Raw genomic sequence first — 14696 nt, 5'->3', positions numbered from 1 at the left:
CCTAACAGAATGTCAGTCCCCTTGTCTGGGGTCTCCTACCCTATTCCAGATACACATAGAACAGTTTTCCAGATTAAGAAAACTTATTTCAAAATAGGTGAAGAAGCACAAGCAGATAATGTTAGAATCTGTCATCAGAGGCCTCTATCACCTGGCCCGCACTGAGGTCGTCTGTGAAAGCTTGAAGGCTCTAAAAAAGATCCTGGATCTGCTCACAGACAGAGACGTGAGCTTCTACTTCAAAGAAATAGTGCTGCAAACAAGAACCTTCCTTGAAGATGTAAGTGAACCTGTTCAGGAATCTTCCCTTCCCAGAAGAAGTGAGTGAACAGAAAGAGGTTCAGGCAGTGCTTGCAGCAGACCAGTTTGGTGTCCATCTCCCATACCCACTTATATTCCCTTTCATAGCCTTCCTCTCTCGCCCATCTTGCTTCCTGGGCTCACCTCCCATGTAAATCCCTTACACTTAAATCCTTACCTCAATGTTTCCTGTTGGGGGAACACAGATGATGACAGTACTCATTACAGGGCTAAACGTTGATGCCTCCAACACTATCTTTTTCATGTGCAAGATTTCAAAAACTTAAAATACTTGCTTAGTTCATTTCATCCAGGAGTCATTAAACTGCCCCGTGGCTCATGGGCCAAATGCGACCCAGAACATCTTTTTGCAAAGGTAGTGTTGTTGGAACACAGCCATGCCCTTTGGTTACATGTTATCTATGGCAACCTTCACACTTCATCTGCAGAGCTGATTAGTTGTTACAGAAACCATGTGGCCTGCAAAGTCTAAATTATTCAGCGTTTGGTCTTTTACAGAAAAATTTTGTCAACCCCTGATCTGGTTTACAGCCCTCATTTCAGAAAAGATTAGTCAATGATCCTAGGCAAAGGAAGGTCATTTTTCTTTCTACCTTCTGGGAAACTAGATTTTATTATTTCTTCTTGGTTTATTCACTGCCATTAATATAGAAATCTATTTCACATCTAACATAAACCTATTTTTTATAATCTAAACCTGTCTGCTCCCGTTGTGTGATTGGAGGAGATGGAAACTGTTGGCTGCCTCCTCAAGTGCATACTTCTTAAGCACTCAGGCTTTATTAAATTACCTGTTCACTGATAGTCTCCAGAATGAAAAGTCTTTATTTCCTTCATTATTCACCATCAACCTAATTTTTCAGCTCTTTAATATTTTACAAGCCAGTGACTGTGTTGTATCTCTAAATGAGGCCTGAGAAGTATTGAATAGAATCTGAAGAAAAATCACCTCTCAAGTCCAATTTTTTCCTATTTATTCACTCCAGTTTTTTTTATCTTACCCTTTCTTCCTGACTCTTCAGAAATGTATTAACCACCCCGACCTCCAGATTTCAGGTTGTAATACATACCCTCAGTCCATAGTCCACCAGTTTTGTGTGTTTCAGTTTCTTTTGTGTGAGTCTAAACCTGACCTTTGAAAGCAGCTTTCTGCTGGTATTAGTGTTACTTTCTCCAATGTATTAGTGTTACTTTTCATTCTCATTTTGTACTCAAAAATACTTTATGGGCTTTCACTCAATTCAGTATCTTCTGTAAAATAACAAAGATGTTCTTTTCTTCAATACACAGATAATTGAAACAATCTTTAACAACCAAGAGCTGAAGTCAGCTCCAGAGAGCCCTACCTGTTAGGTTTCCTGGACCATAGTTGATTCAATGATAGTAACACTCTTGGATCTGAGCCTTCACTAATCACAAGTCTGTCTACAAGTTTTATGGTCAAAAGCATGTTTCTCAGTTTTACTGCAAAAGAAAAAAATCTAAAGTCTTTCTGGTTGTTAGGTTAGAACTTTTTCATGTCTAGTAGGTATCAACCTCATCAAATTTGCATAAAATTTGACAAAAATTGAGTCTTAATAACGACATGTTCTTTACAGTCCTATAATGCTCTTTTGGGGGCTTCCCAGGTGGTGCTAGTGGTAAAGAATCTGTCTGCCAATGTAGTAGATTTAAGAGATGCAGGTTCAATCCCTGGGCTGGGAAAATCCCCTGGAGGAGGGCATGGCAACCCACCTCCATATTGCTGACTGGAGAATCCCATAGACAGGAAAGCCTGGTGAGCTACTGTCCATAAGATGATAAAGAGTTGGATACAACTAAAGCAACTAGGTGCAAGCAATGCTCTCTTTCTGCAAATAAATTATGATACTTTGCCCCTATATTTTTCTATAGGTAAAACATACAATTCTGTAATCTCCAAATTCTTTCTTTTCTTCACTATTCAAATACTTTCTTGAAACTCTAAAAATATGGTGACACTTTGAAAAAATGGTAGAACAGAAAATACAGCTGCTGTCCCATGCTCCAGGCCCTGCTCACTGCTATTTCCCACGCCAGCACCCAAGCACTCACATCACTCTCTATAACAGGAAATTAAACTTTAATACTTCTCCCAGCACCTAAGACACTTCTACCCTTCTCTTTTCTGCTTTCTCATTGTCCCAATTGGTTAATTCCTGTTTGACCTATCTTCCAGTTCAGTTCAGTTCAGTTCAGTTCATTCGCTCAGTTGTGTCCGACTCTGCAACCCCATGAATCACAGCTCGCCAGGCCTCCCTGTCCATCACCAACTCCCAGAGTTCACTCAGACACGTCCATCGAGTCCATGATGCCATCCAGCCATCTCATCCTCTGTCGTCCCCTTCTCCTCCTGCCCTCAATCTCTCCCAGCATCAGAGTCTTTTCCAATGAGTCAACTGTTTGCATGAGGTGGCCAAAGTACTGGAGTTTCAGCTTTAGCATCATTCCTTCCAAAGAAATCCCAGGGCTGATCTTCAGAATGGACTGGTTGGATCTCCTTGCAGACCTATCTTTAGGTCTTTGATTTTAGAAAATTCAAATGGTTTCTTTTTTTTTAAGTAAATAACTCTCTAGCTTCTGGATACTTTGTCATTGGGTTGCTTCTCTTTCTAAAAGGAGATCTTTTAAATATATATACCTTGACCTTACTTCTAGTACATTTAAAGAACATGTCTACTTCCATTTCTATTCTACAAGGTCACATCTCATGTATTTAACTTTTCTAGCCTTTTCCCAACAAGCCGTCTTTATTTTTTTATGGTAGATCTTTATTAGTGTCCTTTTTCACAATGTTGTTGTTTATATGCCCTCTTCTCACACATTTTATTTTTCTATCAAAGTTAACTCTTCTGTCTTCTTCCCCTCATATCCATGGGAATGCTTTTTTATTTGTCCTTGGTTGTTGCTAATCTAAATAATATTCTGTTACCCGGAATGACCTTTCCCCTCATCCCTCTGCCTTCCTATGGGTATTTTAGACTAGTTTTCTAGATACCCAACTCCCTCAAGAAAAAGAAAGAAAAAAGAAAACCTCCAGAAAATTCATCAGAATTTGTTAGAACTCTAAACCATATCAACAAAGCGTCTGAGATAATAGAAAGCCATCTTTCTCCACCACCTGTTGAGATCGCATAAATCTTTTGCCTTTTAAAAAGCATTGCCAACCCTCCTGGACAGTAAGCAAGGGAGCTCCATAACTTCATATATACAATAGTAGGGCTAAGCACTTTTCTGTTTATCCTCTCTCTCTCTCTCTCTCTCTCTCTCTCTTTGAGACCCAAAGCCCAAATTTCTGAGCTTCCTGTAATCCCTTTGGAAAGTGTATGGGATCTTGGAGAAGCATCCTAGACACTGAGCAGTTTAGATCAGAGGCCCCATAACTCCAGGCTAATGATGCAATCAGACTAATATGTATAAAATACAGAATAAACAAGAACCCTCCCTGGTCTTCTGCCACCAGCACTCCCTGTTTATTATTCCTGTGGTCACATTTCCTCATTATTTCCTCAAAGTCAAAAACCAAGACTCCAGCTCTAAACTCGTGTCATGTGGGTGGAGAGATACTGGGAAAGGAAGGGCATTCTTGGAACACACAGGGGCTGTGACAAGCGAGCTCCAGTACCTGGGCTCCAGCCTCCTTTACTGAATGGGAAGGGGCAGAGTGGGCCGGGGGGTTTCCAGCTGGGAATGGCCGTGTGGGGGACTCACCAAAGACATGCATCTGTCATCACAGGAGCAGGATGATGTGAGGCTGACTGCCATCCTCTTATTTGAGAATCTGGCATCCCTAACAGGAAGAAGGTGGAAGATTTTTTTTGCTGAAGAGATAAAAAAGAGCATGATTTCATTCCTTCTCCACCTCTGGGACCCCAATCCCAAGATTGGAACTGTAAGTGGCCCTTGCACAAACAGCTGCACCTCCTCCTCTGCCCATAGCCAAGAGGTGCCAGGAAGCCTGGTCTGGCTGGACCAGCAGCCATATCTGAAGACACCAGTCTCAGATGAACCTGAAAACCAGTTATCCCATCCTGGGTTCCTTTTTGGCCATCACTTCCTGAGTTTGCACTTCCATCTTTGAAACTGGGAAGGTGGTAGCACTGACTGTCCAGCCCTTGCATCACTCTTTACTGCTCTTTTCCCAACACACCAATAAGCCTGCCTTCCCTTCTGGAAGCGGAACTAGCATTATGCACTGTGACGCAGAAAACTCTGTTTTTCAGGCTTGCCGTGATGTCCTGATTATCTGCATTCCTTTTCTGGGCCTCCAGGAACTCTATGGGGTATTAGACCATCTCCTGGATGGTCAGGATCTACCAAGAGCCAGGGATTTCTACAGGCAGTTCTGCGTGAAGCTGGTGAGTGTGCAATAAATAGGTGCTGCTTCCAAAAATTCAGGCCAAGAGTCCAGGAAAATCCCAGAAGACAAAGCACATAGCAAAGAATCCCAGCTAGAGCCAGAACCATCTGGGAAGAACAGTGATACTGGATATCCTGCCACATCACCCTCTACTCTGTCCCCAAGTTCCAGCTGGAATCTGCTCTTGATTCCTGAAACATCTGTTGATTAGTCCTATAAGCTCCAGCGCCACCCTGATTAAATGTAGAATGAAATAGCCGTAAGACACCTTCCAGCAGAACAATTAACGGCTGTATGCATGCTTATTGGCCTTTTGATGTCTGTTCTTGGGGCCTATAGGATGCTGAATTTCTTAGAGTCACTTCTCAGTTGTCTTCTGTTTTTTTTAAATTTATTAAAGTATAGTAGATTTACAGGGTTGTGTTAATTTCCACTCAACAGCCAAATAACTCAGTTATACATATATATTCTTTTTCATGTTCTTTTTCATTCTGGTTTATCACAGGATATTGTATATAGTTCCCTGTGCTATACAGTAGGACCTTGTTGTTTATCCATTCTCTATATACTAATTTGCATCTGCTAATCCCAAACCCCCAGTCCTTCCCTTGCCGACCCATCCCTCCCACTTTCAGTTGCCCTTTTTGTAACACATATCTCTTCCAGTCGAAGAGAAACCAAGAAATCCTATGGATCCTCCACACACACTCATTCACGTTCTTCAGCAGCAGCTGGGAGACCATCAGGAGTGCAGCCATCAAACTCACAGGTGAGGCCTCTCCACTCTCTCCACTCACAGGCCTGCTCCTTGCCATCCTGTTTTGCTTTGCCTGGAAACTACCCCAGCATGAATGCTGGTATGATTGTGTGCTGTTGCTTTGGTCATATCTGACTCTTTGCAACCCCATGGTCTGTACCCTGCCAGGCTCCTCTGCCCATAGGCTTCTCCAGGCAAGAATACTGGGGTGGGCTGCCATGCCCTCCTCCAGGGGATCCTCCCAACCCAGGGATCAAACTCATGTCTCTTATGTCTCCTGCATTGGCAGGTGGGTTCTTTACCACAAGTGCCACCTGGGAAGACCAGTATGATTGGTATGACCAAAAGAAAAAAAACAATAAGCCAGAAAATTCATTTTATGTATAACAACATCTTCCCTCAAAAGAACCTGTTCTCTTTGCAAACTTACAGTAGCAGCTTCTGAATTCCCAACACTCATTCTCTTTCCATCAGACCATTCCCCCTATTTGGGTCCTTCCTGCTTCTTCTGGTTCCAGGTCACTGTTCCCTCTTTTCCCCAGGTCTTTGATCCAAGCCTGCAGCCCCTGCCAAATTGTTTTCCTTTGTATCACCCATTAACACAAACCATAGTCAACCTTCTAAATTCAGTTCAAGCTGAGAGCTTTAGCAGCAACATGATAACTAGTGAAAAGTGTATGGGTGCATGGGGGCCAGCGGACCTTGGCTCTGCTGGGTGATTCTGGACAATTCACTTAATTTCACTGTGTTGCCTCTTTGTTTGATCTACAAAATTAAAGAGGAAAGTAAGTGAATCGCTGAAGATTAAGTCTTATCATGAAACCCATTCCATCTAATCAGGCCCACAGTGAATAGGCCCACTGGGTTGGCCACCTTTAAGAAAGAAAGAAAGAAAGAAAGTGAAGTCACTCAGTCGTGTCTGACTCTTTGCGACTCTGTGGACTGTAGCCTGTTGGGCTCCTCCATCCATGGGATTTTCCAGGCAAGAATACTGGAGTACCCGGGTTGCCATTTCCTTCTCCAGGGGATATTCCCGACCTAGGGAACCTGCATCTCCCACACTGCAGGCAGACTCTACTGTCTGAGCCACCAGGAAAGCCAGGATCCTAAGGATCCCTTATTGGATCCTATAGAGGATCCCCTTTCTGTTGTTGTTCAGTCACTAAAATGTGTCCAACTCTTTGTGAGCCCATGAACTGCAGCATGACAGACTTCCCTGTCCTTCACTATCTCCTGGAGCTTGCTCAAACTCATATGCATTGAGTTAGTGAGGCCATCCAACTGTCTCATCCTCTGTCACCCCCATCTCCTCCTGCCCTAGTCTTTCTCAGCATCAAGGTCTTTTCCAATGAGTCAGCTGTTCACGTCAGGTGGCCAAAGTATTGGAGCTTCAGCTTCAGCATCAGTCCTCGCAATGAATATTCAGTGTTGTTTTCCTTTAGGATTGACTGGTTTGATCTCCTTGCCATCCAAGAGACTCTCAAGAGTCTTCTTCAGCTCCACATTTCAATAGCATCAATTCTTCAGTGCTCAGCTTTCTTTATGGTCCAACTCTCACATCTGTACATGACTACTGGAAAAACCATAGCCCCCTAACTACGTTGTAAATTTTTGGAAGACAGGGGCCATACATGTTCAAAACCCTGACAACTCGCACTGCCCCCTGGAGGACATAGTGAGTTTTCCCAGTAACATGCAAGCGGTGGGCAAGCAACCGCTTCCAGTCACAGCACTCAAGACTCCATACACATCACCCTCACATCATCCTGGAGGTGCAAGAGGAGCCTAACTTGTTCATTCACTATTCAGACCACTTAACTTCTGACCAGGTGCAGAGTCTGCCCTGACTTTTTGTGGCCAATTTCTCTATAGCAAATAGTAACTTTTCTTCCTGTTGATTTTAGATGCCATTGTTCTCAATTTGACCTACCAATATGTGGAGCTAGTAGACAGGGAACAACTGACCACACGTGAGTACCAACCCTAGTTTCTGTCCAGAGCCCTGTTATATTCTTAGAGTAAGAGAAGCTAGAGCCACTCCAAGTTCCACATCAGCTGTAAAATCATAGTGTACCCCATCATCAGTGGTCTCTGATGTTCCCCATATACTGGACTTTCCCCAGAGTGTAAGGTGACCCCCAGCTCCGTCCCATTGTAGGCACCATTCCCAACAGACTTCAATTTTTCGATTGTTTCTAAACCTACTGGTCCCAAGGTCAGCATCTTCTCTTCCCTTGTTTCAATGTAAAACTAGTTTCTAAATTTGTGGATCCAAATCCTAACCATTAGGGCAAAATGTGAGCCCAGGGACCTGAGCCCCATGTAGCTCTGATCCTTAGTGGAGGCTTCCCTGCACTGCTTTGGCTTTCTTCCCTCAGTGGACGTTGCTCTTCTTCCCTTTTCAGGGCTCCAAGCACTTCGACAGGACCCTTGTATCAGTGTCCAGAGAGCAGCTGAAGCTGCCATGCAGACCCTCCTGAGAAGGTGTAAAGACATAAGTGTCCATCTGTAAACCATCAGGAAATAAACTGCTAGGCTTTTTTTTACAACTGACTCCTGTCTTCATCCTCACAACTCACAAACTTGTAATATCTTGAGGACAGAGGTGGCACCTAGGGTGGGGATTTTGAGGTAGAGGTATATCCCTTACCCTCCAGACTCCCTGGTGGCTTCTGTTAGCAAAAACCACACTCACCAGTTCACGTGAGGAATAACCTGTGATGTGAGTGGTGAAAGCCACATGGCTTTGGACAGGATGGCCTTCAATGGAAGCTTACATCCCAGCAGATACCAAAAAAAATGAAAGAACGTCAGACAATTCTGCTGCCACTGAGAAGAGGACTGCTGCTACTTTCCACACATAGCCCCTTTTCATATCTTTGCCAGTTTTGACTTCCTGCTTAGGCTCTTTTCTTTCTAAAAATCAGTCTTATGACAAACTTTAACCTGTCTGTTCTTACTTTGTAATTTATGTGTCAAGATTGTGCCCCAGGGAATTTTCTACAAAAGACCCTTCCTGACATTGTATTAAATCTCACTATCTCCTTTCCATTTTTATCCTAGAGCATTCCTCTCTTTGAATTGTGTGTGTGCAAGTGCATATGTGTTAACCTGCTTCATGGCATCTGAATCATAACTCTTCACTCTTTTTCACAATGCACACCTAAAAATACAGGAAGTCATGTTCAGACAAAGAAACTTCTAACACAGAGTCCAGGACTCATTTAACATGACCACTATCATAGTCATTCATTAGCAGCCTTATTTTTTGCTATTATTTTTGTCTTGTGGACATTTAAATTTCAAACATTGAGCTCAAGTATGATCTGGCCCTTTGTTCAGATTTCTGAAATAAAGATAAACTGATAGACAGCTTTAAGGGTGCAATGTATTTAACACTGTACATTAAACAATTAGAGAAAATCTAGGAGGTATTATAACTATATACCTTTTATATTTAGTAGCACAAACATAGGGACAAGCCATACAATTGGAGGAAAAACGGAGGCAGAATCTCCTCTTGACTCCAGACTTGAGAAAAACTAGGAGTCTGTCAGTATACAAAAACCACTGAACTCAGAACTCAGTTACTGGATATTAAGGAACTGGCTCTTGCCAATTCGGATTGTGGGACCCAGTCTGAAGTAAGCAGGGTTGGCTGGAGACTGGAAGTGTTGCAGTTCAAGTCTAGAATCTATAGATTAGCACAGCAGTCTAGAAACAGAATGTTAGTGCCTTCTTCAAAAATCCCCAGTTTTCCAACAAGTTCTAGGATTCTTTTCGCAAACAACGGCAACACTTACTAAATTGACATGTCTCCTTATAAATTCCTCTAATCTATATTCTAAGCCCTTCATCCTCAAGTTCTTGAGAAAATATCTTTCATTTCCACCAAACATTTTAGGAACCAAAGGAGTCTTTTAGGTCAGAGATTTTAGACCAGAGTCTCATTTATTCATCCATTGAACAAATATTTATTAAGTGCCTATAAATGTATAAGGCACTGTTATAGCCACTGGGGCTACAACTATGAAGAAAAAAAGTAGAAAAATTCTACCCTCATAAAATTTATAGTTTATGACATCTGTATATAATTTCCAGAGGATGGAGGCAGCCTCCAGGATGGCTCCAAATGATTCTTGTCTCCTGGTGTTCCTGAAACCCTCTTCCCACAGTGAATAGAAATGTCCTGTGCAATCAATACAAAAGTTCAGAAATGACAGTGTGTGACTTTCAAGGCAAGGTCATAAATGGTACTGCCCTCTCTTGAATCACCCACTGTGGAGGAAGCCAGCTGCCAACATAAGGATGCTCAAGCTGCCCAAAAAGAGATCCATGTGGCCAAGAACTGATTCCTTCTACAAACAACCAGAGCTAACTTGCTAGGTTCATTAAGGAGCCATCTTGGAAATGAATCCCTGAGCCCTGGGCAAAGCCTTCAGATGATTGAAGCCTCAGTTGACACATTGACTGGATTATGAGATCAAATACAGAATGCCCAATGAAATTTGAATTTCAGGCGAGCAACGAGTACTTTTTTCAGTAAAATCATGTCTTGATTATTGCATGGGACACCTTTCTACTAAAGAATTATTTATTGTTTTTCTAAAATTCCAAATTAACTGAACATCTTGTATTTTTTTATTTGTTAAATCCAGTCACTCCAGTACAATCTAACCAGAGTCCTGGGTCAGAATCACTAAGCTAAACCACTCCTGGATTCCTAAACCACAAAACTGTATGAGATAATAAATCAATGTTGTTTTAAGCCACTAAGCTTTAAGGTAATTTGCTATGCACTGATGGGTAACTATTACACAGACAGTCTGTGATCCCACCTAAAGTCATATGCAAGTTTCTGTGTATAATTGCGTAGGTGTATTTTCAGGTAATGACTTTGATTAAATTCTTAATGGAGTCGGAGCTATTCCGACACATGAAACAAAGCAAGAAGACAAGAGATACGGTTTAGTTGACCTCTTTGGCAGGTTATTTTAAGTCAAAAGACATTTCCAATAGAACTTTCTGCAATGATGGAAATGCTCTATATCTGCACTGGCCAATATGGTAGCCACTAGCCTTAGCATATGGCTAGTCTATCAGAGAAATTAAGTTTTTAATTTTAAGTAGCCATATGTACCTATTAGCTACAGTATCCCACAAGACAATTTCAGAATATGAGGCAAAGTGTTGTAACAGAATTTGGGCTGAGCCACCCAGAACTATAGGACATTCTCAACAAGTGTAAATTCACTCACACAAGATCTTATCTGATACTTCTTCACATATCCATCACCACTATTACTCTTCACCCACCCTGGCAACCAGCAAAGAGCCTCCCTTATCATTGATTGGTGGAAATTAGGTAGAATGGCCACGTGAAACACATACCACAACTGAACTTTTGTCTAAACCCTGATCTTAGAGGGATTCACCCTGACACCAATTTCCAAGACTCTTTTTATCACATTCCAGCTTCACTGTTTACTAGCTGTGTGACTTGGGAAAAATCATTTTACCTGCCTGTACTTCAATTTCCACATCTGTAAACTGGGGTCATGGACATTGTAAACTGAGAACGAGGAACACAGCCTTGTCTAACTCAATGAAACTATGAGCCGTGTAGTGTAGGGCCATCCAAGACGGATGGGTCATGGTGGAGAGTTCTGACAAAATATGGTCCACTAGAGAAGGGAATGGCAAACCACTTCAGTATTCTTGCCTTGAGAACCCCAGGAACAGTATGAAAACACAAAAAGATAGGCCTCTGAAAGATGAACTCCCCAGGACAGTAGGTTCCCAATATGTTACTGAGATCAGTGGAGAAACAACTCCAGAAAGAATGAAAGGATGGAGCCAAAGCAAAAACAACATCCAGTTGTGGATGTGACTGGTGATGGAAGTAAAACTCGATGCTGTAAAGAACAATATTGCATAGGAACCTGGAATGTTAGGTCCGTGAATCAAGGCAAATTGGAAGTGGTCAAACAGGAGATGGCAAGAGTGAACATCGACATTTTAGGAATCAGTGAACTAAAATGGACTAGAATGGGTGAATTTAACTCAGATGACCATTGTATCTACTACTGTGGGCAAAAGAATCCCTTAGAAGAAATAGAGTAGCCGTCATAGTCAACAAAAGAGTCCAAATGCAGTATTTGGATGCAGTCTCAAAAATGACAGAATGATGTCTGTTTCTAAGGCAAACCGTTCAATATCACAGTAATCCAAGTCTATGCCTTGACCAGTAATGCTGAAGAAGCTGAAGTTGAATGGTTCTATGAAGACCTATAAGACCCTCTAGAACTAACACCCAAAAAGGATGTCCTTTTCATTACAGGGGACAGGAATGCAAAAGTAGGAAATAAAGAGATACCTGGAGTAACAGGCAAATTTGGCCTTGGAGTATAACATGAAGCAGGGCAAAGGCTAACAGAGGAGTTTTGTCAAGAGAATGCACTGGTCATAGCAAAAACCCTCTTCCAACAACACAAGAGAAGACTCTACACATGGACATCACCAGATGGTCAATACTGAAATCAGATTGCTTATATTCTTTGCAGCCAAAGATGGAGAAGCTCTATACTGTCAGCAAAAACAAGACCAGGAGTTGACTGTGGCTCAGATCATTGCCAAATTCAGACTTAAATTGAAGAAAGTAGGGGAAACCACTCGACCATTCAGGTATGACCTAAATCAAATCCCTTATGATTATACGGTGGAAGTGACAAACAGATTCAAGGGATTAGATCTGATAGAGTAGTTGAAGAACTATGGACGGAGGTTCATGACATTGTACGGGAAGCAGGGATCAAGACTATCCCTGTGGAAAAGAAATGCAAAAAGGCAAAATGGTTGGCTGAGGAGGCCTTACAAATAGCTATGAATATAAGAGAAGCAAAAGGCAAAGGAGAAAAGGAAAGATATACCCATTTGAATTCAGAGTTCCAAAGAATAGCAAGGAGAAATAAGAAAGCCTTCCTCAGCGATCAATGCAAAGTAGAGTAAAACAATAGAATGGGAAAGACTAGAGATCTCTTCAAGAAAATTAGAGATACCAAGGGAACATTTCATGCAAAGATGGGCACAATAAAGGACAGAAATGGTCTGGACCTAACAGAAGCAGAAGATATTAAGAAGAGGTGGCAAGAGTACACAGAAGAACTGTACAAAAAAGATCTTCACGACCCAGATAATCACGATGGTGTGATCACTCATCTAGAGCCAGACATCCTGGAATGCGAAGTCAAGTGGGCCTTAAGAGGCATTACTATGAATAAAGCTAGTGGAGGTGATGGAATTCCAGCTGAGCTATTTCAAATCCTAAAAGATGATGCTGTGAAAGTGCTGCACTCAATATGCCAGCAAATTTGGAAAACTCAGCAGTGGCCACAGGACTGGAAAGGTCAGTTTTCATTCCAATCCCAAAGAAAGGCAACACAAAGGAATGCTTGAACTACCACACGATTATCTCACACACTGGCAAAGTAATGCTCAAAATTCTCCAGGCCAGGCTTCCACAATATGTGAACCATGAACTTCACATACTGTTGAAATTTTCTAAATCCAAGCTGGATTTAGAAAAGGCAGAGGAATCAGATAAAATTGTCGACATCTGTTGGATCATAGAAAAAGCAAGAGAGTTCCAGGAAAGCATCTATTTCTGCTTTATTGACTATGCCAAAGCTTTTGACTGTGTGGATCATGACAAACTGTGGAAAACTCTTAAAGAGATGGGAATACCCGACCACCTGACCTGCCTTTTGAGAAATCTGTGTGCAGGTCAGGAAGCAACAGTCAGAACTGGACATGGAACAGTTCAGTTCAGTCGCTCAATCGTGTCTGACTCTTTTCAACCCCATGAATCGCAGTACGCCAAGCCTCCCTGTCCATCGCCAAAACCCAGAGTTCACTCAGACTTACATCCATCGAGTCAGTGATGCCATCCAGCCATCTCATCCTCGGTCATCCCCTTCTCCTCCTGCCCCCAATCCCTCCCAGCATCAGAGTCTTTTCCAATGAGTCAGCTCTTCTCATGAGGTGGCCAAAGTACTGGAGTTTCAGCTTCAGCATCATTCCCTCCAAAGAAATCCCAGGGCTGATCTCATTACAGACTGTTTCCAAATAGGAAAAGGAGTACGTCAAGGCTGTATACTGTCACCCTGCTTATTTAACTTATGTGCAGAGTACATCATGAGAAACGCTGGCTGGATGAAGCACAAGCTGGATTCAAAATTGCTGGGAGAAATATCAGTAACCCCAGATACACAGATGACACCACCCTTATGGCAGAAAGCAAAGAACTAAAGAGGCTCTTAATGAAAATGAAAGAAGAGAGTGAAAAAGTTAACTTAAAACTCAACATTCAGAAAACTAACATCATGGCATCTAGTGCCATCACTTCATGGCAAATAGATGGGCCAACAATAGAAACAGTGACAGATTTTATTTTGGGGGCTCCAAAATGACTGCAGATGGTGACTGCAGCCATGAAATTAAAAGATTCTTGCTCCTTGGAAGAAAAGGTATGACCAACTTAGATAGCATATTAAAAAGCCAACAAAGGTCCATCTAGTCAAAGATATGTTTTTTTCCAGTAGTCATATATGGATGTGAGAGTTGGACTATAAAGAAAGCTGAGCTGAAGAAAGAAAGCTGAAAGAAAGCTGAAGAATTGATGCTTTTGAACTGTGGTGTTGGAGAAGACTCTTGAGAGTCCCTTGGACTGCAAGGAGATCCAACCAGTCCATCCTAAAGGAAATCAGTCCTGAATAGTCATTGGAAGGACTGATGTTGAAGCTGAAACTCCAATACTTTGGCCACCAGATGCGAAGAACTGACTCTTTTGAAAGGACCCTGATGCTGGGAAAGATTGAAGGTGGGAGGAGAAGGGGAGGACAGAGGATGAGACGGTTGCATGGTATCACAGACTCAATGGACATGAGTTAAAGTAAACTCCAGGAGTTGGGGATGGACAGGGAGGCCTGGAATACTGTAGTCCATGGGGTCACAAAAATTGGACATGACTGAGCAATTGAACTGAACTGAAACTGGGATCATACTTATCTACCTCAAGGTGCTATTGTGAAGATTAGACGTATTAGTGTACATGTAAAGAATGTAGAAATCTGGCACAGAATCATTATTAACTAAATGTCAACTATACAATATAAATATTAATGAGTAACATATTTATTACTAGAATCACAAATCTTAACATAAATTCCATGATTGACAATA

The 14696-nt window shown here is 42.0% G+C and overlaps 1 protein-coding gene across 1 annotated transcript in view; it reads left to right on the top strand.

Moving 5' to 3' along the window:
- The window catches only part of MROH2B (maestro heat like repeat family member 2B), a 76519-nt gene extending 68551 nt beyond the window's left edge, over positions 1-7968 (top strand). The window contains exons 37-42 of the mRNA XM_040262388.1: positions 98-280; positions 4076-4231; positions 4563-4697; positions 5366-5468; positions 7361-7426; positions 7862-7968. Coding sequence (XP_040118322.1) covers positions 98-280; positions 4076-4231; positions 4563-4697; positions 5366-5468; positions 7361-7426; positions 7862-7968 — 750 coding nt within the window. The remainder of the gene's footprint in view (positions 1-97; positions 281-4075; positions 4232-4562; positions 4698-5365; positions 5469-7360; positions 7427-7861) is intronic.
- Positions 7969-14696: the final 6728 nt, after the last annotated feature.

Source organism: Oryx dammah, unplaced genomic scaffold (genome assembly GCF_014754425.2).
Source record: "Oryx dammah isolate SB20612 unplaced genomic scaffold, SCBI_Odam_1.1 HiC_scaffold_20, whole genome shotgun sequence".
NCBI lineage: Eukaryota > Metazoa > Chordata > Mammalia > Artiodactyla > Bovidae > Oryx > Oryx dammah.
The sequence above is the reverse complement of the archived record's forward strand: the minus strand, read 5'-3'. Positions and strand labels throughout refer to the sequence as shown.